General features: G+C 44.4%; 1 protein-coding gene across 1 annotated transcript in view; it reads left to right on the top strand.

Moving 5' to 3' along the window:
- Positions 1-25,768, top strand: part of LOC124756001 (glycine receptor subunit alpha-1-like) — a 188,146-nt gene that overhangs the window by 152,549 nt on the left and 9,829 nt on the right. Inside the window, exons 9-11 of the mRNA XM_047249048.1 lie at positions 7,284-7,467; positions 16,718-16,967; positions 17,088-17,209. Coding sequence (XP_047105004.1) covers positions 7,284-7,467; positions 16,718-16,967; positions 17,088-17,209 — 556 coding nt within the window. The remainder of the gene's footprint in view (positions 1-7,283; positions 7,468-16,717; positions 16,968-17,087; positions 17,210-25,768) is intronic.

Below are 25,768 nucleotides of genomic sequence, written 5' to 3'. Positions count from 1 at the left end.
TGATCAGCGGGCTCATACTGTGAAGTTATCGATTCCTTAGTCCATTAAGAATATCACATACTCTCTCAAGCCGTGAAGTTTCATTTCACTTCCTCTTCCCCTTCTGTGTGCTCGGCTTTTTATTGTCAGGCAGTGTATTATCAGTGATCACATTACCGAATATTGGTGTACGTCATACTGTAATGCTACTAATCAGACCTGCTACCAACCAGTCATGCTACACACCTATGCTTGATCATACTACTTGTACAAAATATTATATTCTTCTGTCGTTTCTATACTCATAGAGTGAATTTCATTATTTGTTTCCTGTGGCTCTATCTGCGTATCATTCCTTGCTTGCCTCGACTGTCGTACCTCTGCAGTCCCACAGAATAGCACCAAGGTTTTGTCGTTTCCCCACCTTGACGATAATCTGAATGTTGATATAGCAACCCTCATTCTTTCCACTAGCAGACGTCTTCCCAGACATAACTAGCAGATATGTCACCACGACGGATCATCCTTTACTGAATTCTAACACATGCCACTGTTCGCCCATCACTGTCCAACGGTGCCTCTTGCCATCCCAGTGCTATTGGGATACAGTGTTACATGTTGATTCGTAGCCACCATTACTAACTCGTCTTAAATCTTCTTTCTGTACCTTGAAATTTTTGAAAAGTATAGGACTTTTCAAAAATAATTATCTTATTTTTAAAATTTATATTTTTTGATGGACACTTACTTTATTATAGTGACATGTTGAAAAATGCCACAACACCCTAAATATCTTTTATTTTCTTTGGTATTGGCAGAATGCATATGTGAGTACATTATTTTGAACAGGAAGATCTATTTCAGTCAAGTGATAACGTAATTTTTTTTTACCTAGCCATTATCAGTAGCCCATAAATACGTCTTGGTCAATGGTGGTGTCAGAAAATGTTATGAATCCACATTTCCGTGCGATCCCTAGCACAGGACTGTGGTTTCTTCTATGGTTTTGTAAATGTCGCATGGGCTGAATTATTCTTGTGCTTACAGTAAGATTTTTTAAATTGATAAAAATTTCATTCCTCTTGTTATCCGGTCTTTGAGTTCATTTACGCCACGAGTGAAAGGGGAGAGAAGACAATTTTTTTCCATATCCCCACAGTAAAAAGTTGTAAGAGGTCGTGGCTGGAGATCCTGAATACCAGAAACGTAGATAAGTGCATCCAGCGTTGAGGTACAATGCCACTGAGAAACTATTGTACGCTGTTATGCCGTATGCTGGAGATCCGTTCTCATGGAATATGGTATCGTTATTTACTCTGATGATGTGGGAAAATCTACGTTTACAGCATTTCAAGACGGATAATTCTAGTCACTGTGTTATCCTCAAAAGAACTGAGCCACATTCCTTTTCATAAGACATGGAAAAAACGAATTCACTTTAGGCAAGTCACTTTCACACTCATCGATTTATTGAAAGTTCTCGAGTCCCCATCTGTGCATGCTATGAAGGTTAAGTATAATCTTAAGATGAATATTATTTTCATCATGACAGTTAGCTGCCATACAAATGTGTCGTCTTCCAGTCCTGAAACAGAGCATTGCTGATGTCAAGATTTTTCTTTTATCACCAACAAGAAGAGCTTACACTAATTGTGGTCGGAATGGTTTGTAGATCAAACATCGCCATAACACTCGCCAGACAGTCGCTTGAGGAACTAAGTTCTCTGCTTGCATGCCGAGAAGGCTTTCGTAGGTTCAACTAGATAGCTTCCCAAACCTCTCAATGCTTTCAGCAGAATTTGGAGGTCCACCAGGTATTTTGTCTTTGCATACACATCCCTTCACTTCAAACCAGCGATACTAACGAAGAGTGCTTTTCTCCACAGGCGAAAGAATCCCAAAACGCTGACGAAAAGCAAGCTGACCGCAATCACTGTCCCACATTTGTTTAACTGAAGCACGTTGCACGTTGCCATCATCCTTCAGACTGAGATTACCAACTCATCGATGAAAATGTAAAGTGTTACACCATTAAGTACCAGTCCGACATTTATCCTACTTCACGGAGATGTTGATCACGTAATGGGTATGACATGATTAAATTCCATTCCATTCGGGAACGATGTCGTTCATTAACATTTGTATGAGATGTGACCCCCAAAGGCAAGAATACAATCTTCTGTTCGTTGTGGCATGAGAGAGAAAAGTCCACGAATGTCATTTTGAGAAATTTCTTACCATGCCTGAATCACAGGGCCACCGTGATTATGAAGATTGCTGGGTGGCCGCATTCCATATATACTCTATAAGTAACAAGTCATGAGTCTGGGCAGGATAATCAAGAATACAAACAATGCTCAAGGCGTTTTTAGTGTGGACTGTAACGTATAGTCTGGCGTTATTCTGTTGAAATATGTCATTTGGTACACTTGTCATGAAGGTCATGACAAAAGGGGACTTACTGTCATCTTTCGGTCGTCTACGGATACGTTAGCGGCGATCTGACTGTCACAAATAGAAGCGAGACATCACTAAACATTATAGATTTCCATTCAATGTCCCAAAAGATTCTGGCTGTACACTGTGTAAGTCTCTGTTGCGTGTGGTATGATGTTACAGTTAAACAACGAGTGAAACTCGAAATCTCAACTCAGTTTCTAGAAATCTGTTCAAGACAGTTCGTGCTAACACGCTGTAGACTGTTTTCGGATTTTAACTGTTGTCATGTTTCTACTCTGCAGACCCAATCGAACAATCCTACGATCTTCTGGCAAGGTAGTTCTTCCAGAAATATTCGTGTCTTTTTATCTTCCCAAACTGTTATCCAGAGCCCACCTCGTCACCACTCGTTTTACAGACAGTGCACTACAGCTACCTATATGTGCGATCTGTTGGTGTGATGCTAACGCGACTCTCCACGCAATGATTCGACATTTCTCAAGTACGAAAGATGGCGATAAGCGGTGGATACACTTCGTTTGGTGGTTCTGTGTTGCGAACTACAGCTACAAAGATCCGGTAACATTAGTCGCATCCAGCAGCTATTATGTACTCACACCGTTTTTCTTTTGATACAACTGTCTTTTTTTCTGAACTGAAAATGTTGGAAGTAAGCTCATATAAGGATGAAATTTTGTGGTGTACTGAGATACCACGCAAAAAGAGGTTGCGACAGTTGGTATCAGAAGTACAGTGGACATCTATCCGCAGCAGGAACATCGCTGCGCGCAAACTAATCACGCTGCCTGCGAGTAAATCGCCCCCTGGAGCAACACCGCCATCAGGAAGAGAGACGCGCGCTTAAGTAACCATGCACGAGCAGAAGTTGTTAGTTACAAGTTGTAAACACTTCGAGTCCTACTAGGGAGTTACTGCAGAACGTTCGTCTTGCATTTAAGTCTTCAGGACGTCGAGCGAGATACAAACAGTGGCCAATAGATAAACAGAAGTTAGTCTCCAGTTGAAACTAAACTGTGAATAGAATTATCGTGTGCGGAGAGAGACCGCCTGCCTATAGATTTAACTGAGTACTGTTAGTTTGCAACTGTTCTTCGAGTTGTACATTACGACAGAAGATAAGCTTTCTTCCGACTTTGTGTGTGTGAAATCTTATGGGAGTTAACTGCTAAGGTCATCAGTCCCTAAGCTTACACACTACTTAACCTAAAGTGTCCTAAGGACAAACACACACACCCATGCCCGAGGGAGGACTCGAACCTCCGCCGGGACCAGCCGCGCAGTCCATGACTGCAGCGCCTAAGACCGCTCGGCTAATCCCACGCGGCTATTCCGACTTAAGTTCAGAGAACATTATTTAATTAATGATCATGGAACTGTAGTCAACGCAGGACAGATAGGCTAAACCTGCATTCTAAAACTGCTGTCAATAGCGTTACCAAAGTTGCGTAACATACCTGTATTTCACTATTTTGTGTTACGTTCATTGTGTACGCTGCCCTAGAACTACGCGTCCGTCCTAACAGGCACATGTACTAGTCTTTTTCAGCGGCAGCGAGATTTTCATCAAAGTGGACGCCCCCAATACACAACAAATGTTAATCAACATTTCGCTCAGGGATGGAAATACTGTAGTATCAGTATGGCAGCGTTCGGTCAAGGTGTTCACATTGCCACCAGTGTCAATGCGTTTACTAGCATCCAGCACCTAGGCCACGTCCATTGTATAGACACACATTTATTTCCGAAATTCCGATTTTGCCTTAATGGGAAACGTTTTATAATGAAGTCATAAAGCAATTGTAATAGCTCAACAACACGTAACAAAACTGTCTTGAAAAAAAAAAAAAAAAAAGGTGTTGTGATCATTTTTCGGTTTGTTTCTGTTTCGTGTCATGTGTCCACTGATAAATATGAATTGTTCAAAAAATGAAATGAGTCTTTTTTTAGGTACCCTGCATTTATTCATTATGAAATTACAATTAAATTAATACCATTAGCTGCTGACGGACATTGATGTATATCAACGGGGCCAGTTAAAAATGTGTGCCCCGACCGGGACTCGAACCCGGGATCTCCTGCTTACACGGCAGACGCACTATCTTTTTTTTTAATCTTTACTGAACAAACTGAGAGTATATACACTCCTGGAAATGGAAAAAAGAACACATTGACACCGGTGTGTCAGACCCACCATACTTGCTCCGGACACTGCGAGAGGGCTGTACAAGCAATGATCACACGCACGGCACAGCGGACACACCAGGAACCGCGGTGTTGGCCGTCGAATGGCGCTAGCTGCGCAGCATTTGTGCACCGCCGCCGTCAGTGTCAGCCAGTTTGCCGTGGCATACGGAGCTCCATCGCAGTCTTTAACACTGGTAGCATGCCGCGACAGCGTGGACGTGAACCGTATGTGCAGTTGACGGACTTTGAGCGAGGGCGTATAGTGGGCATGCGAGAGGCCCGGTGGACGTACCGCCGAATTGCTCAGCACGTGGGGCGTGAGGTCTCCACAGTACATCGATGTTGTCGCCAGTGGTCGGCGGAAGGTGCACGTGCCCGTCGACCTGGGACCGGACCGCAGCGACGCACGGATGCACGCCAAGACCGTAGGATCCTACGCAGTGCCGTAGGGGACCGCACCGCCACTTCCCAGCAAATTAGGGACACTGTTGCTCCTGGGGTATCGGCGAGGACCATTCGCAACTGTCTCCATGAAGCTGGGCTATGGTCCCGCACACCGTTAGGCCGTCTTCCGCTCACGCCCCAACATCGTGCAGCCCGCCTCCAGTGGTGTCGCGACAGGTGTGAATGGAGGAACGAATGGAGACGTGTCGTCTTCAGCGATGAGAGTCGCTTCTGCCTTGGTGCCAATGATGGTCGTATGCGTGTTTGGCGCCGTGCAGGTGAGCGCCACAATCAGGACTGCATACGACCGAGGCACACAGGGCCAACACCCGGCATCATGGTGTGGGGAGCGATCTCCTACACTGGCCGTACACCACTGGTGATCGTCGAGGGGACACTGAATAGTGCACGGTACATCCAAACCGTCATCGAACCCATCGTTCTACCATTCCTAGACCGGCAAGGGAACTTGCTGTTCCAACAGGACAATGCACGTCCGCACGTATCCCTTGCCACCCAACGTGCTCTAGAAGGTGTAAGTCAACTACCCTGGCCAGCAAGATCTCCAGATCTGTCCCCCATTGAGCATATTTGGGACTGGATGAAGCGTCGTCTCACGCGGTCTGCACGTCCAGCACGAACGCTGGTCCAACTGAGGCGCCAGGTGGAAATGGCATGGCAAGCCGTTCCACAGGACTACATCCAGCATCTCTACGATCGTCTCCATGGGAGAATAGCAGCCTGCATTGCTGCGAAAGGTGGATATACACTGTACTAGTGCCGACATTGTGCATGCTCTGTTGCCTGTGTCTATGTGCCTGTGGTTCTGTCAGTGTGATCATGTGATGTATCTGACCCCAGGAATGTGTCAATAAAGTTTCCCCTTCCTGGGACAATGAATTCACGGTGTTCTTATTTCAATTTCCAGGAGTGTATATATATATATATATATATATATATATATATATATATATATATATATATATATATATATATATATATGTATATATATATACAAAGCAACAGTTCTTCACGGTACCATTTAAACATATAAAAATGAGTGTTAGTTAAACAAAATATTAGAATAACGTTAAATACAACAAAATATAACATATTCTGTCTTCTTCCTATTCTTTCAATAATCTTTATTGAACAAACTAACAGTACATATATATAGACTATGCAAGAGTTCATCAAGGTACCATTTAAACATATACAAATGACTGTTAGTTAAACAAAAAAATATTAGAAAAACATTAAATAGAAGAAAATATATCATATTCTCGTCGATGCATGAGAACGTGGATAACGGTGTTGCATCATGTGACAGGTAGGCATGGCACACCCCAACTTTGAGAGGGGAGATAACCGGCAAAAGTTTGTCGATAAGATGGTTTCCGGGTGAGGGTGCTATGCGCGGTCACAACTTTGTACCAGAAGTCGAGGACTGTATGTGGACCACTCTGAAAGAGGTATTCTAAAGCCTGTCCTCGAAACCAGATTAGGGTATGGTGCTTAGCAAGAGGGTAGTGAAATGTCTGGGGCAACAACAAGAAATCCGGGGTCACCATCGTTGGCGGGGCACGGAGGTAAAAGTCCACGATTCGTTGGATGAGGAGCCATACGTTTCGTTTCAGGGGGCACGTAAGACGGTGCTCGTCGGTGTCTTCGAGTTGACAGATCCAGCTGAGCCACCGAGGGCACAGAGGATAGCGCGACTGCAGGGATTTATCGCCGGCACACTCCCCGTGATACCCACATTCTCAACTTATAGTCCACACTCTGCATTCGTAGTGTCCCTGCCATTACACCCATTACTCACGGTAGACAATCCAGCGACTCCCGTAAGAGTCCAGGCAAATCGTGTGCATCCACACTGAAGAAGGTCATTAGCCGGTTAGCCTTAACGATACGAAGATGGCATCTGTTCTTTCAGACATGTCCGAAAGAACAGGTGCCAACTTCATATATTTATTCATTAGGTGCCCTCACATTATCGAGGTCTTCCTGTGAATGACCACTTCGGTGATATTAATCGCAGTTGCTATCAATTAGTAAACAATAATCCAGTGTGCATGTTTTGAATGTTTGTATAAAATGCCTTCCGTTAGCGATAAGCCAATAACATGTTGCGACTCGGTCGTGCCGGACGCAAGCGCGAACCTCCTAGCAAGAGGGCACGTGCAGCTGGTGTGGTGTGTTGTGCTGTGCGACAGGAACAACTCGCCGCCGGCGCTGGAGCTGAAGTGTATCGAGGTGTGGCTGATATCGTGCACGCTGTTCGTCTTCTTCGCCCTCATCGAGTACTTCGTGGTGCTGTTCGGCATCCGCTACGACAAGCACTGGCGCCACAAGAAGCGCGACACCGAGCGAGCAGCGCCGCCGCCCCTCGGCACGCAGGTAGGCGAGCGCACACTGCCGCGGAGCAGCAGGGGAACGCTGCCTTTTGTGTAGTGTCCATTACTTGTCTTCGGGTTCTGCTTCTGCTTGTTTATCAATGTGAGCGTTGAACCGTGAATTGAACTTACAAAATCTGTTCTCTTAAAGATTTTACTTTATTTACTAGCAATTCACCAAGAACATTAACAATTTTAATCACACTAGGTACTGAAATGCAGGAGGATATGCAGCGAATTGACGCATGGTGCAGGGAATGTCAATTGAATCTCAATGTAGACAAGTGTAATGTGCTGCGAATACATAGAAAGATAGATCCCTTATCATTTAGCTACAAAATAGCCGGTCAACAACTGGAAGCAGTAAATTCCATAAATTATTTGGGAGTACGCATTAGGAGTGATTTAAAATGGAATGATCATATAAAGTTGATCGTCAGTAAAGCAGATGCCAGACTGAGATTCATTGGAAGAATCCTAAGGAAATGCAATCCGAAAACAAAGGAAGTAGGTTACAGTACGCTTGTTCGCCCACTGCTTGAATACTGCTCAGCAGTGTGGTATCCGTACCAGATAGGGTTGATAGAAGAGATAGAGAAGATCCAACGGAGAGCAGCGTGCTTCGTTACAGGATCATTTAGTAATCGCGAGAGCGTTACGGAGATGATAGATAAACTCCAGTGGAGGACTCTGCAGGAGAGACGCTCAGTAGCTCGGTACAGGCTTTTGTTAAAGTTTCGAGAACATACCTTCACCGAAGAGTCAAGCAGAATATTGCTCCCTCCTACGTATATCTCGCGAAGAGACCATGAGGATAAAATCAGAGAGATTAGAGCCCACACAGAGGCATACCGGCAATCCTTCTTTCCACGAACAATACGAGACTGGAATAGAAGGGAGAACCGATAGAGGTACTTAAGATACCCTCCGCCACACACCGTCAGGTGGCTTGCGGGGTATGGATGTAGATGTAGATGTAGATGTAGATGTAGATGTATATGTAGGTGAGCGTGGAGGTAGTTGCCAGGAAGTAACTGATGGAAAATAAAATTACCTTTAACAAATGTGAATTTTATTGCTAAAAGCCTTTTCAAAAACCGATTTAAAATTACAATCAGAAAGCACCCTCCAAATATCAAGTTAAAATTATTCAGAGGCAGAATAACATTTTTTTTTCATTAGGATCCTTCGGACTGAGAAGCTTCCGCCTCCTTTCAACACGGCCGTAGTCACGACCGCCCACAACGACCTCTGAAAAACTACACTGGTGCAAATCTGCAACACACCAGATTACTTTAAACTAAAAATTTTAACAACTCACACAAACACATTAACTATGCAGCCCGTAAGAGGGATAGAAATGGCACAAACACTCACACTAAGAAATTATTTGCCAGCAAAAGTGCAATTTGTTTTTAAAAGGGCTCTTACGGTGGAAGGGTGGCAACTTTATAAAATGACTATTTAAATAAAACCCATGAAATTCAGACTTACATAAAGTGTACAACATGCTCTACGTTACATATATATCGCCTCGCAAGATGATAGGCAAGATAAAAACATATTTCAGGAATTCGGCCTTTACCTTAATTCTATAAATTCGTTAACACCGAATCCGACACACATGACAGAGGCAGCTCTTAACGTATAGCAGACCGACAGACAGACACTAAGTGCCTAACAAATGCGGACGGGGGACAGACGAGCAAGCTGGGGACGTGAGACTGACCAAGAAAACAAGTAGAATTTAACAAGAAAATGAAACAACATATCACAAATCACTTAACTTCTAAAAACTGCGATGCCTGGCGATGACCTGGCGCAGGACCCCCAAAACGCTCTCCCGAAGCGTCCGCTGCCAGCCGCTTCAACGGACGCTGGAAGGCGCGGCGATCTCCCATCTCACGGCTTCGCAGCTCGCACCGGTCAGACCGATGTGGTAGGTTGACTCCTGCTGCTCTCGTGTCGGCCGCGAAGCCCCTACCCCTCGCTATACAGCGCGGGCCACTGGACTGACGTGGCGACCTCACATGCGCCGACGCTCAAGGAGGACAAGTCATCTTGTGTCCCAGTGCGCGACCGACCAATCGATCGATCCAACCGCCAGTGCCATTGCCAGAACAAACTCCAGTAGACTGGCGGCCTAACACATACTAGCACTCCGGACGACAGACAGACACTGACTGCCGCACAAATGCGAACGAGAGACAGACCAGCAACTGGCGACGCGAGATTGACCTAGCCTCACTCCGACTGACCAACTTAACGTACGGCAGACCGACGAACAGACAGACACTGACTGCCCGACACAGAGCCGGCTGACCAACTGACTAGACTCAGGCTGACAGACTCACCCCATCTCAGACTGACCCCGACTGCCGACTGACTGACTGACTCTTTGGTGAGCTCATAGCGCCCCTTAAATATACGTAAACAAGCAACCTTTCCCCTTGCACACCACAGGGAGACACGAAAGCTGCGATTGCCACAGCGGCACCACCGCCAGAAATGGAAGGCGATTGCTTTACACTGCGCGCTGCGGCGCGCTCTCCAAAACAGCAAATTTTACTACGGCTCAAGCGTACTGTATCTGCCGGATGGCAAGTTCTTTGAGAGGCGGGCATCCTTTGGGAATTTTCGTGATGACAATGTAACTTTTACGATTTGAAGGCGCGTGCGTTTCGGACATACAGTAGGAATACGCGTTGAGTGACCACTCAGGTCCTCATAATAGAATATTTTTCGCCAACATGCACTGCCTGACAAAGAAATTGAAGCACCGAGAAGGGCAAGAGGAAGCGAAACCAAACTTCACGGGTTGAGAGAATGAATGGTGTTATTGTAGTAAGTACAGAAACGAGTCAAACTTGTAACCTCCCACTATATTTTGTTTCCGTACGGAATTTAGACGAACTTCACCACACACTCTATAAAAGTCAAAATATTATCAAAACTATGTTCCAAAAACTGTTATCCAACTTAAACTCATACGCTAACTTTTGACTAAACAGCATCTAATTTCAACGAACTGAACTGTAACTGATCTGATGCCACTTTGTCTTTATATTAAATGCGTAACTGAAGTACACTACTGGCCATTAAAATTGCTACACCAAGAAGAAATACAGATGATAAACGGGTATTCATTGGACAAATATATTATACTAGAACTGACAAGTGATTACATTTTCAGGCAATTTGGGTGCATAGATCCTGAGAAAACAGTACCCCTTGATACGCCTGGGCACTGAGTCAAACAGAGCTTGGATGGCGTGTACAGGTACAGCTCCCCATGCAGCTTCAACACGATACCATAGTTCATCAAGAGTAGTGACTGGTGTATTGTGACTAGCCAGTGGCTCGGCAGGCATTGACCAGACGTTTTCAATTGGTGAGAGATCTGGAGAATGTGCTGGCCAGGGCAGCAGTCGAACATTTTCTGTATCCAGAAAGGCCCGTACAGGACCTGCAACATGTGGCCGTGCATTATCTTGCTGAAATATAGGGTTTCGCAGGGATCGAATGAAGGGTAGAGCCACGGGTCGTAACACAGCTGAAATGTAACGTTCACTGTTCGAAGTGCCGTCGATGCGAGCAAGAGGTGACCGAGACGTGTAACCAATGGCACCCCATACCATCACGCCGGGTGATACGCCAGTATGGCGATGACGAATACATGCTTCCAAAGTGCGTTCACCGCGACGTCGCCAAACGCGGATGCGACCATCATGATGCTGTAAACACAACCTTGATTCATCCGAAAAAATGACGTTTTACCATTCGTGCACCCAGGTTCGTCGTTGAGTACACCATCGCAGGCGCTCCTGTCTGTGATGCAGCGTCAAGGGTAACCGCAGACATGGTCTCCGAGCTGATAGTCCATGCTGCTGCAAACATTGTCGAACTGTTCGTGCAGATGGTTGTTGTCTTGCAAACGTCCCCGTATGTTGACTCAGGGATCGAGACGTGGCTGCACGGTCCGTTACAGGCTACAATCCGACCTTTATCAAAGTCGGAAACGTGATGGTACACATTTCTCCTCCTTACACGAGGCTTCACAACAAAGTTTCACCAGGCAACGCTGGTCAACTGCTGTTTGTGTATGAGAAATCGGTTGGAAACTTTCCTCATGTCAGCACGTTTTAGGTGTCGCCACCGGCGCTAACCTTGTGTGAATGCTCCGAAAAGCTAATTATTTGCATATCACAGCATCTTCTTCCTGTCGGTTAAATTTCACGTTTGTAGCACGTCATCTTCGTGGTGTAGCAATTTTAATGGCCAGTAGTGTAAAACAATTATCTGGCCCTAATCAATATTTTCACTTACATCGCGTCTTGACAACATTGTTGAGAATTTCTCGAAAGCACAACAGTAAAACAGGAAGCAGACAGGGGCTAAGCTAGATTTCTATTTCTAAATAAAATTTCCAGATGTTGCATTCTACTTGTGGTAATGCGTAATGACAAACGGTGGGCTGGGGACAGTAATTATTCCTATAAAATAATGTTCGAAGACAACGATTTTAGAATAAATGATGTATTCAAAAATACAAAGTAAAACTTCGCGTGAACTTCAGGCATAACAATGGTCTAAGCAATACTATGTTTAACCAATGAACAATGGTTTAAAATGGACACAATGTTAACAGAGAATTCCCATAAAAATCAAACAGCTCAATCAATTAATATGTTACTGCATGACTCACGGATGTGAGGTGGTATTTCTCTCAGCTCTGAACAACTGAACAAAGTTAACTACCTCCCAATAATCAATTTTACAAACTAGATGCTCAGTGCTGCAGTCTTACCTCAAACGTCTTCGCTTCAAAAATAATAATAGTATTCAAAATATATATTATCTTCGCTTTCTAATATATATATACAAACACAGTGAAGCACCAAAGAAACTGGTATAGGCATGCATATTCAAATACAGAGGTAAGAAAACAGGCATAATACGACGCTGCAGTAGGCAACGCCTATACAAGACAACAAGAGTCTGGCGCAGTTGTTGTATCGGTTGCTGCTACTACAGTAGTAGGTTATCAAGATTTAAGTGAGTTTGAACGTGGTGTTATCGTCGGCGCACGGGCGATGGAACCCAGCATCTCCGAGGTAGCGATGAAGTGGGGATTTTCCCGTACGACCATTTCACGAGTGTACCGTGAATTTCAGGAATCCGGTAAAACACTAAATCTCCGACATCGCTGCGACCGAAAAAAGACCCTGCAAGAACAGGACCAACGACAACTAAAGAGAATCGTTCAACGTGACGGAAGTGCAACTCTTCCACAGATTGTTGCAGATTTCAATGCTGGACCATCAACAAGTGTCAGCGTGAGAACTATTCAACGAAACATCTTCGATATGGGCTTTTGGAGCCGAAGGCTCACCCTTGATGACTGCACGACACAAAGCTTTACGCATCGCCTGGGCTCATCAACACCGACATTGGACTGTTGATGACTGGAGACATGTTTGTTACCTGGTCGGACACGTCTCGTTTCAAATTGTATGGAGTGGATGGACGTGTACGGGTATGGAAACAAACTCATGAATCCATGGACCCTGGATGTCAGTACGGGACTGATCAAACTGGTGGAGGCTCTGTAATGGTGTGGGGCGTGTGCAGTTGGAGTGATTTGGGATCCCTGATACCTCTAGATACGACTCTGACAGGTGACACGTACATAAGCAGCCTGTCTGATCACCTGCATCCATTCATGTCCATTGTGCATTCTGACAGACTTGGGCAATTCCAGCAGGACAATGCGACACCCCACACGTCCACAATTGGTACAGATTAGCTCCAAGAATACTCTTCTGAGTTTAAACACTTCCGCTGGCCAACAGACTCCCCAGACATGAACATTATTGAGCATATTTGGAATGCCTTGCATCTAGATGTTCAGAAGCGATCTCTATCCTCCCTCGTACTCTTACTGATTTATGGACAGCCCAGCAGGACTGATGGTGTCAGTTTCCTTCAGCACTACTTCAGACATTAGTCGAGTCCATATCACGCCGTGTTGCGGCACTTCTTCGTGCTCGCTGGGGCCCTACACGATATTAGGCAGTTGTACCAGTTTCTTTGGCTCTTCAGTGTATATCTTATTTATTCTTGCCGTCCTTTACAATCAATCAATCTTCATCTAACATATACAATCACATGTCAACACAGCACTACAGAACACGTCCATCACCTACCGCACTTCAACTAAGAATGTATGAGTCTGCACAGAGGCAAAGACTGTGCCACGACAAGACCAAAGATTGTTTAACAATAACGTAACTTGCTCTCTCTCTCTGACGTGCACATCGATAACATAAACCAAAATGACTTGACCTCCTTACAAACTCACGAAGAACTTGGCCGTATTAGCCCACCTGTCAGTATTACGTTGCATCCTCTGACCTGGTTGCACGCACTGACTCTATTGGGAAGCATGTCCTGATGCAAGATAGTCTACGACTGCTATATGTGCTCCTTGATATCCAGGACACTGACACTCAGACATGATTGACATGGCCACAGGAGTACCTCAACATCACGCGGACAGTTCACAGAAATAGTTGCCTTCTCTGGACTATCATCGTCCTACTGGAAAATGGCAACACAAGTAATGTCACATGAGATGTGACACATAATATCTGTGACATATCGTTGAGCTGTCAGAGATCCTTCAGACACTACCAGCCGTGACCTGCAGTCATACCCACACCACGACGCTAGGAGTAACACCGCTGTGTCACCACAAAACACTGGAAGAGTGGGACCTCTTTCCAAGTCGCCACCATATTCGCCTAGGACAGTTATACTACGTACTACCATACAGAACGGCGATACGTCTCGGATCCCAATAAGGTGTCATTCATAGGTAGTGCGTGCTTCTAGGTCGCGGCACAACACCAAAAGCAGCTGTTTGTGTTGTTGACAACAGCCGATGCATGCGACGATAATTCCCCAGTCCGCCTACTGCTGGTCTACGATCAGTGGAGCGGGATGACTCAGAATGTTACAGGAAATCTATTACAGATTCTCGGGCGGCAAGCACAGATGTAAAGTGGTTACGATATGCTTGGTGCAAACTACGACAGTTCCCTCTTGTGGTGGTCAGACTTTGCCGATCGGAACCTTCATCATGAGTATGCTTTCCTTCATGTTCCGGTGCAATCCAACTTCGGGCCACTGTTACATCTGAATATCCCTCAAATCTGGTATTGCACAATTCGACCAGCCAGCCAAACGGACCCTTTCAAAACCCGTCAGGTACTGATACTGTTGTTTCATACGAGTAAGTGACTTTTCCTCGTCCTCCACAGCGAACACTCAAAATCGCAGCCGTTCAAATCTCTTAAGTACCCTACCAGGAGTGGTAACAACACTAAACATGAACAGTGTTAATGGGCTCTAGAGGTTGTTCGTAGAGAATTGCCACTCTAATCACTTACATGCCTGCATATGGTGAGTACGCATACGAAGTTACATTGACACCTGACCCTGTTTTCTGGAAGCTTCACTTTTTTTATCAGATACTAGATGTTTGTTGCAAAGGTCAAGTGAGTATGCTGTGGCGGAAGTTTTGTCCGTAAGCACTCTGCAGATTCTGAATCGCTAGTGCAGACAGCTCTCATTCAGAAATGTCGTAGAAACTTCGCTACTGCAGACAGATCTCGTTAAGAAGTATCGTACATGTTCTGCTGGTGTTTCATAGACATCTTAACTGTTTGCAATTGACATATGGAATACAATTGGCTTGCAGCTTGGTAGGATAAACTCAAAGCATTTCACTTGTTTCTCATAAATGTCACAGCGCAAACATAGCTATTTTTTAATTGGGAAAGAAGAGGATAGTTACCACTCCTTTCTATTTTATGTACTAGAGCTCATCATGTTTCCAGGTATCTGTTCTAATAACTTATACTTCGGTGGTATTGCGAAATGAGTACCTAGAACGCCAAAGTGAAAGTATCCTGAAAAACTTTCAATTTGGAGGTAGGACAGCAAAGGCATCTCACCACCCTCTGCAACTAACATTGCCAATTCCAGATAAACGTGCCAACCGCGTGAAAACACGGAATAAGGCCAGGAAAAAGAAGAATTAGATTATAAGGGATGATCAAAAAGTTCCCGTCTCTGGGTGTAGCTGCAAAGTGTATATGCAAAGTAGCGCGACTCCGATGCGGCTATATAAGCACCGACATTTAGGCAAGAGATTAGTGTGGTATTCAGGTATTTCCGACGAGCCAAACGTGTCCATACCGGACCAAGGCGCTGTTATTCTTTTCTTGGCTCCAAAAAGGCGAACGCCGGCAGACATCCTTTGGAGATCGAAGAACGTTTAAGGGACAACATGTCTGTCGAAAACAATCGTTGTGGACAGGTGCGCCAAGTTTCGTGCTGGTCGAGGTTCGATGCAAGTTGCCGGTCGATCTGGGAGGCCAACCTCATCCATTACGGAGATGTGGGAGACACTCGAGCATTCGCCATTTACTCCTCATCTCTCCCCACGCTATTATCACGCATTCGGCTCCTTAGAAATGGCCTTGGAGGGTTGACAATTCCTTTCGGACGAGAATGAGTACCTGGCAGTTATGGACATTTTGCCACACAGCAGGACACAGTGTTTTATCAAACGGGTATCTTTAACCTGTGTGTTGGTGGGATGATTGCCTCAATGCTCACGGACATTTTGAGCACACCTCTCTCCGCAGCATTAATACCAGGTTTAGAAACCACATCCACTAGCGCCAGTAGCTTCAATTTGTTTCTCTAAAGAGAAATAACCTAATTACTGCTATGAGCACACAAACTTAGACCACTAGATGCACATTGTGCCATTCATGGTTGCAGCAAAGTTCAGTTTGCTTTGTGACCCTAAGCTATATGCATACTTAACAAACCAGCCGTCACTTTATCCATGATAACGCCATTTATTGGGGGATTAGATTCAATTCCTTTCAGACGCTAAATCGGCTACAGCATAAGATCTCGTATGGTAACATTGAAAATGTTTTCTATATGTTGGTAAGTTCCACCAATCTGGTACAGTGTTCATCTATACAGATATGTTTATAGGCAATTAACTCATATTGATGACAGCGACGTACAGTACAGTCTCTTAAGGTCAAGAAATCTAGAGCACCAGTCTTTCAGGTTCTTCAGGTCATTCTGACCACCAGTATGAGCAGCTGTCTTGCAGACTCATCCTCATGTACGTTGTGCCCTACTGAATACCATGTGATGTGAATCAGCAAAAGGAGAACTTTGTGCAGAAGCAAGTGCTGTGTTGGCAGGGCCAGCAGAACAGCTCGGCGATGCCCAGTCGCAACCAGCTGCAGGCTCCAGCACCGTCGGCGGCCGCCAGCAACCACAATCACGTGTCTCCGGTCGCCCCCATCCGGCACATGTCGCAGCTTCCTCCACTACTGCGCCGAGGGATCGGCAAGCTGGCTGGCGCCAAGGAGGCTGGCACTGCAACTGGCCCAGGCGGAGGCGGCGGAGGCGGCGCTGCAGGAGCAGCAGGCGCAGCTGCCGGAGGGGGCGGAGGAACCGTCGATCCGGGAGGAGGGGAAGGCGGCGGTGGTGGCGGCGGCGGTGGTGGTGGTGGCGGTCGTCCCGGAGGAGTCGGCAGTTCGCGCATCGATAACCTCCGGCTCTTTGGCGGTACCAGCAAGGTGGCGCCACAGCATCTCGACGTCGATGCCTCTAAGGACATCGTCCTCCCATCTAGAACAGTTCTCAGGGTAAGTTGCTGATGCTAAATGAGAACATATCATGCATGGTTGCAACCAAAGAATAACACAGTGTAGACTTGCCCGGCCAGTATTTATATTCCTGGTGATTTTTGTTGTGTGGGCATTACACTGTGGTCCAAGGCATGTTTCTGTGCCTAACTTTTCGACTTATAATGCAGGGACATTCCTTCGATCACTGACTAACGCATGTAAAGCAGTTTTTATGTAAGTATGTATGTCCAGGATCTACCCGCAAAACCCCTGAATCGATTTCAACTAAATTTGGCAAACAAACAGCACACTTGCCAAGCATCATCACTGAGGGATTTATAACCTCTCAGTTCCAATAGAAGTGGCGATATGAGCAAAAACATGTTTCTCAACCCCTCTGTATAGACTGCTGTGTACAACAGCATTATAGTGCTGAAGCAGTATCAGTTGCCCTATTGACCTGATCTGCTGCACAGCCTACTCGTCAGAAGCAAAATAATTACTCGTATGTAGGCTGCCCTGCACAACAGGTGTATTGTGGGAGTTGTGTCAGCCTGTGTTATCTATTTCTTTTTCAGGAGCTACGTGTGTGAGTGGCTATGCCTGGAGACAGACTGATATCAGTAGAGGAAGAAATTGACAAAGAGGCGGTGAGGCAGGAGGAGACAAATGTGGAGAGAAGGAGGCAGAAAGGGATGGACAGAGAAAGGGCAGGAGGGGATGGACTCAGAGAAGAGGGCATGAGGGACACAGAGAATGGGAAGGAGGGGAGGGACAGGGAGAGAGAGGTGAGGAGATGGACATAGGGATAGGGGGAGGAGGAGATAGACAGAGATGGGAGGGAAGAGGAGGTGGGAGAAGAGTAGGGAGAGAGAAGTCCAGAGAAAACATGGAGAAAATGGGCAGAGAGGGTGAGAAGAGGAGATGGGCGTAGGAAAGAAGGAAAATTATGGTTTAACGTCCCACGACATCAAGGTCATTAGAGATGGAACACAGACTTGAAATGTTTCAAGGATGCGGAAGGAAATCGCCCATGCCCTTTCAAGGAACCGTCCCAGCATTTGCATGGTGCGATTACGGGAAATCATGCAAAACCTAAATCTTGACTTCAGGAGGTGGATTTTAACGGTAGTGCTCCAAAATGCAAGCCCAGTTTTCGAACCATTGCACCACATCGCTCGGTGAGATGGGGAGAAAGGGCAGAGTATGAGCTGGGCAGATAGTTGGCGAGAAGATGGACGGAGAGGAGGGAGGACAAAATGGACAGAGAGAGAGAAGGAGATGCGTGCAACATACCTTTAATACACGTACATGACGGGAAACTGTTGGAAAAAGGCTAATAAATAACAAATACCAAAAACATACCGTCATATAAAACAGGTGCCCCGAGTATCAGAGCGTCACATTCCACAATTTAGTTTGACAAATGCGCAGTAAGCTAGCGAAAAAGACAAGCTGACACCTTTTGGTGGGGTATTTAGTCAGAGGTTTAAAATGTTTGATTTAAATGATAATTTGTAGATATTACACATCTGTAGCACAAATAGGACTCTTCCGTCATCAAATTTTTGAAAACATTATCAGCGATCTTTTAGTAATATTATAATTAAAAGCACAGTCTTGATTTGCGATCAAGAATGTGCTTTTAATTATAATCTTCTGTCATTGTCAAACGGTCATGGCACGTTTTGCTCTTTAGCGGAATATACGCTGTGATGAGTATTTGTAGAAAACTGAAACTATGTGCCAGATCGGGACTCGAACCCAAATTCTGTCTTTCGCAAACAGTGCATTACCTATTACACTATTTGAACGCACTTCTCTGGTGACTGGAAGCTTTAAGTCAGCACTGTATATTTTAATACCTACCCACATTTTTCACAAGTGCTCTCTACAATTTCATGGGACCAGCACCCATAAGTGGAAGGATATGACGGGGAGCTGTTTAAGTTCATGTCCCTCTATATCTCTGTTAACAAGCAATAAAAGCTCTTAGATGCTGACTTCACACTACTTTGTCAGGCAGTTCTGTGACGGCATTAAATTTTCCAGTTCCTTACACTTAGGATAATCACTTTCTCTCTCATGTTGTCAAAGAATCATAGTCCAAGTCTTCCGAGAGTACTTTATCCTCCCTCAACGTTAAGCAGTTTGACCTGGTCACAGACGTCCAATGCTGTAATAAAATATTGATACTAATGACAATAATCAACAATAATAATGTGACTACATACGACAAAGAGAAGAAATTTGCAACATTCTCTTCTTTTGATTGCCCTAGAAATCTGTCTTCGTGTGTGTGTTTGTGTTTGTTTGTTTGTTTGTGTGTGTGTGTGTGTGTGTGTGTGTGTGTGTGTGTGTGTTTAATTTACATCCCTCGGCATGAACACATAGGTTTCCAAAATAAATGTCCGCAGTAGCTGTCAACGAGCAGTACTGTAATGTACATACATCACTCACACATAGCAAACAACTGTCTTTATGCTAAGTACTGGAATGGAGAGCAAATATCATCTGACTTTCTTCAACAAAAGAACATTGGATTATCAAATACTGACATGGAAATGAGGTAGAAGCTCCTAAAAGTGACCAAAATACAACGTTGTATAGAAGTGAAACGTGGACCATCGGAAGTCCGAAGAAGAAGAAACTAGAAGTGTTTCTAATGTCATACAATCGAGGAACGCTAAAGACTGGGTCGACCGATGAGGAACGAAAGAACAAGCACTAGAAAAATTAAGTTAAGATCAAAGAAGATGGACAACCCTTTCCAGCAAAAAGGAGCAGGTCAGTGGGAGATGTGTTACAGAATCCAAAAATAATTAACTTGGTCTTGGACGGTACAGTCAAAGGGAACATTATATGGACAAAGAGTAGAAATTGTAGACATATTATAAAGGCTTCTGGGCGTAGTGGGGACGCAAAGCTAAGAAGATTAGCACAAGATAGGCACGACTGCTTCCAGCTCATCAACAGACTGATAATTTCAAAAAAGTCTGATGATGGGCATCTTTGATTACGACCCTCGTTATATCCCGGACACTACTAAGTTTTCGGATGAAAATAACATGTACCTGGTCACAAACAGGATTTGCCGTTGTTGTGCCACAACATTATCAAACGAAGACCAAGAGCAGGTCAAGAATCGAGGTAATCCCATCCATGCTGTGGAAAACTATTGCTAAAGACAGAGGAATCGACAATGATCATAGGCATTAGAATACCGAACAAAGAAAAGTATCCTACTTGTCTCAAGACATATAGTCCTACAAAATAATCTCATAATGATTTTATTTATTGCAAAGGTACATGGAATGAAGATTCACAGTCTGTCCCCCATCCCCATTCTTCCCTCTCCCCCTGCTCACCGGCCACCGGTTGCAGCCGCCAGGCGAGAACCGATCTGAAGGTGAAACACTCAGGAATACGTCCGCCCCGGTAGCTGAGTGGTCAGCGCGACAGAATGTCAATCTTACAGGCCCGGTTCGATTCCCGGCTGGGTCGGAGATTTTCTCCGCCCAGAGACTGGGTGTTCTGTTGTCCTAATCCTCATCATTTCATCCCCATCAACGCGCATGTCGCCGAAGTGGTGTCAGATCGAAAGACTTGCACCTGGCGAATGGTCTACCCGACGGGAGGCCATAGTCACACGACATTTTATGCATTTACTCAAGAAGACAATTCATTGGACTAACGTTCTACAGTGTGTCCCAGAAAGAATGGTCAGTATTCAGGGATATGACAGGGACGATCATTCGAAGGCAAAAAGTCTAACGAATATGAACTCTAAAATGCATACCATAAGAGTCTTGAGCACTTCTTCGTCTCTGATACTGTGAAAAAAATCTCTTCTACTGCAGACTCTTTTCTTTCCATATTTTCAGAGGAAGCAGTATGGACTAAAACGAGAAAAAATTCCCTAGTAAACACGAGCTATAAACTGCATACCTTAAGAGTCATGAACGCTTGCTCAGTAGAAGAGATGTGTTTCGCAATAGCAAAGACGAACAAACGCACGTTAGAACTCACGTTTACTGGCCTTTTTTCTTGTTTTGATCCACGCCACCACCTCTCAAAGTATGGAAAGCAGAAGAGCCTGCAGTAGAAGAAATTTATTTCACAGTACCGAAAACGAAGAAGTGCTCATAGTTGCTAAGGTACGGATTTTAGAACCCATATTTACTAGACTTTTTGCTTCGAATGATCGTTCCAGTCAAGCCCCTGTAAATTGACAGTTCCTATTGGGACGCCCTGCATTAATCGAAACATGGGATGTTAGATGTTTGAGTGAACGGTACAAAACGAAGAGGTCTTTCGCGGAATGAGCGAGAATCGGAAACTGTAAAATTCTAGTCGTAATTATAGGTGCGGCAGTGAGTGCATTTAAAAATATTTTTACATACTTGCTGGAACAAATGACGATCTGTTCTTAAGACACCATTTAAATACTAACAAAACCGGTTTTTTTTCTTGTATAAGCACTAATAATTTCGGATAAATTTGTTCATTTTCAGTTGTAGTAGTGTAGCTATACTAACCAGAGCAACACCCAGCGTTTAGTTGTGTGACAGATCAAGTATTTGTCCATTTGAATACTGCAGGCGAATACAGACGAAGCTGACATCTGAGTGACATAACGGTACTCAATAGACTAGAAGGAGGTTATTTAAGTAGAGACAGATAACTTTCAAATAACACAGGAGCCACTTCGAGTATAGGTAAATAATATACATAGATTCTAGTTGTTTTGAGTGTGTAAGGGGCAGCAGTGGTGAAGTATTTAAATCTAGACGAAGATTAGAACAAGTATAGGATCTCATGGAACATAGATGTGGAAGACATGTAGATCGTAAAAGATTAGCTTTCGGCAGAAACTGGCAATGGAACTTAATGGAACCAGCCGAAAAGCATATGCATGACTTCACAAAAAGGAAATTGTGGAATATAACGCACTCTGCCAGAAATATATTCTTTTGAGAACAGCTTACTTGTTCTTACAAAGCCTCAATTATTTTAAGAAGCTCTCAAAGCACTAACCATACAACTATTAACCCAATATTGCAAGCTGCATGTAGAGACTGCAACTAAGGACACCGGAGACGACAGAAAATTCTGATAAAATGTGATCTGCGTTAAATTAATTTTACGCTCCCGAAACCTTCGTTGCCCTTTTCAACACTCTATTAGTCTAAGATAGGAACGGGGGAAATGCTGTGCATGTGCCTCATATAAACGAGAAAATCAGAAACGAATGGTATGTCTTAATTCATCTTAAATATCGTGGATATTAGACTGAGAGTATTATCTCAGAAGGACGAGATGAGGCACTAATTTTACCGCGGCCATATTGAAAGAAGTCTCCTTGCCACCTCACTCAGAGAGAAAATCACAGCCATATTGGTTCACTGATAAGTGTTAACGTTTTCATTCAAACAAATTTTAGAACAGAGAAGCCACAAGATTAACTGTGGCCAAGAATAGGCTTTTAGTTTACAAAACATCAGAGTTTTCAATGAACTGAACTCTTCAGAGCCGCATAAGTTTTTCATATTGCCAAACATTTTCAGAGTGTGTGTTGCCTGGGCCTGCGGGCTGTGCAAGATTTGTTGAATATTGAGCTCGAAGTAAGGGTGTTAAAACCCCGTAGTTGAGCGTGCTGAAACTACAACACACCCAACTGTTTCAAACTCAGATGAATGCATTCTTAGGGGCACAGATAACGCACAAGAACCCATGTGTTTCATTAAAAAGAATGATCTGTTTTGCTTTTCTTTTCTGTCAGTACAATAACTCCTGATTGAATTTTGCACTCTGATGTCAAGTTGAAACTCCCTGATACAGTAAAGAAGTGTGTTGGATAGTTCAAATTTTCAAATGTATGTGAAATCCTAAGGGACCAAACTGCTGAGGTCATCGGTCTCTAGACTTACGCACTACTTAAACTAACTTATCCTAAGAACAACACACACACCTATGCCCGAGGGTGGACTCGAACCTCCGGCGGGAGGGACCGCGCATTCCATGACATGGCGCCCCAAACCGCGCGGCCACTCCGCGTGGCTGTGTTGGATAGTGATTCCTACTCTAAACAGCTGCTAGTTGACGGGTAAGCTTATTTTCCCGATGTAGTTTCACCCAAGAGTACTTATCAAGTAACGTTCGCTGGAGCATTTGTGTGGAATTTGGAAAGAATGACAGTAGTACTGGCATAACTGAAGTTCGCCTATATAGTTGACGCGATTAGTGAGCTACCACTGAGAGTCGATTCTCTGGGTTAGGGTGCCGCTCTAGCACACCGTTACAGCCTATCAGGCTGTCTAATAATCTGACAGAATCTTTGTATAAGTGTTCCTAGTTAGTATCCCAAACCCCCTCCCGCTGACATAAAACAGACAGTGTTGAAAGCGTCAAGTGCGGTGAAGTGTATCTAAGTAAGTGTTTTCCTAGCAACTCTTTTTAGAAGCCTGGTATACATTGCCTGGTTCCTGCTGGCTACTCGGACTCCAGCCAACTTTCACGCAATCTATTTTCGTCCACTCAGCTGCGAAACTCATTCACACGGGTTCAGAATTAGTTTAGTACAACGACGCTGACGGCTCTCTGTAATTAAGCGTCCATTACTCAACCCATATGATTTATGGATCATAAATGATGGCTGGGGTAATTTCCTCAGCTATTACACCACAGAGCTGGGTGTGGCCCGGACCTCGTTTAATTACACGTTCAGTCGCTGAAAGGAGAAGTTACTGCTTTCACACACCCTAGAGGCAGTCACTTAAGCACCACTTTCTTGGCTATATCGAACACCGTCAAACTGATACTTCCTTCGCCTATCTACGTAGATGGGAGTGAGATTATATTATTATTTCTACTCCATAAGCCACTGTGCAGTCTGTTTCACACCAGTATCAGGTATTTTCAAAAAAATCAAATGGCTCTGAGCACTATGGGACTTAAGATCTGAGATCGTCAGTCCCATAGAATTTAGAACTACTTAAACCTAACTAACCTAAGGACATCACACACATCGATGCCTGAGGCAGGATTCGAACCTGCGACCGGAGCAGTCACGCGGTTCCGCACTGAAGCGCCTAGAACCGCTCTGCCACACCGGCCGGCTAGGTATTTTCCGTCCTGTTCCATTCGCGTGCTGACTGATGGGAGAATGGTTGTTCAAAAATGGTTCAAATGGCTCTGAGCACTATGGGACTCAACTTCTGAGTTCATCAGTCCCCTAGAACTTAGAACTACTTAAACCTAGCTAACCTAAGGACATCACACACATCCACGCCCGAGGCAGGATTTGAACCTGCGAGCGTTAGCGGTCTCGTGGGTTCCAGACTGTAGCGCCGAGAACCGCACGGCCACTCCGGCCGGCAGAATGTATGCCTCTGTACGCGTACGCTCCCTTAAATTTTGTATCATCATGATCGTTACGTATACAATGACGGTAGTAAAATAATCGCACTTATTTCCTCGAATAAAAGCTCTCTACATTTTTCCGACAAGGTTTCGTAAGAAATACGTCACCTTTCTTCAAGAGAATCCTATTTAAGCTCCCCAAACATATCCATTACACTTTCATATGGGCTTCACCGATTCGTTCCGATCCTAGCTGCATGTCTCTGAATTCTTTCCATGTCTGCAATCATGCCTACTTGATAAGGACTTCCATTGCTGGAAATATACTCCATAACTGGGCGCAGTAGTGTCTTGTGTGTGATTTGCTTTACAGTTGCGTTACTTTCTCCCAAAACCCTTTTAACAAATCTGAGGCTTCTATTCACCTTCCCTTATAATGAATTTAGGTGTAGCTTGCATTTCATATCGTTTCTTAAAAACCCTTACATATTCACAATATGTGCACCGTTAATCCTTTAATCAGCTATTACTGAGTTCTATCTTTTTGTTATAGGCATTATCATACACTTACATTTAAAGAGAGGAGCTGTTTATTACATTGCATTGTCTCGTTACGACCGTCCAACGATACTTTCATGCAGCTGCGTCAGTGGACAATCTGAGGGTGCTCTTGACATTTTACGATAAATCGTTTGTCTATACAGAGACCCTATAACGCTTTCTTGGAGCACACATGATCTTACCTTCGTTTCTGCTCAACATTCGTTAAAGTATCCATACATGGCAGACTGACGTGTAATTGAAAACTTTAATACATCCACTAAGATCAGAATTATGGAATTTAGTCTGAGTTTCTAGAATTCCCATACGCAAAAAAACTTAAATTCGTCACTTTTTTAGTTTTATCACTTATCTACAAAGTGCAGTGGGCCAAGAACAAACTCCATGTGATTACAAATGGGTCTGAGCACTATAGGACTTAACATCTGAGGTCATCAGTCCCCTAGACTTAGAACTACTTAGAGCTAACTTACCTATGGACATCAAACACATCCATGCCCAAGGCAGGATTCGAACCTGCGACCGTAGCGGTCGCGAGGTTCCAGACTGAAGCAATTAAAGAAAAAGCGGCACATGTCGTCAAGGAACTCACAGAAGAAAACTTCCAGTGCTGTTTCCATCAATGGATTATTCGTATGGAGCGTTGTGCGGGTA

This window comes from Schistocerca piceifrons, chromosome 1, assembly GCF_021461385.2.
Source record: "Schistocerca piceifrons isolate TAMUIC-IGC-003096 chromosome 1, iqSchPice1.1, whole genome shotgun sequence".
NCBI classification, from domain to species: Eukaryota; Metazoa; Arthropoda; class Insecta; order Orthoptera; family Acrididae; genus Schistocerca; species Schistocerca piceifrons.
This window is presented reverse-complemented; position numbering and strand designations above follow the sequence as displayed.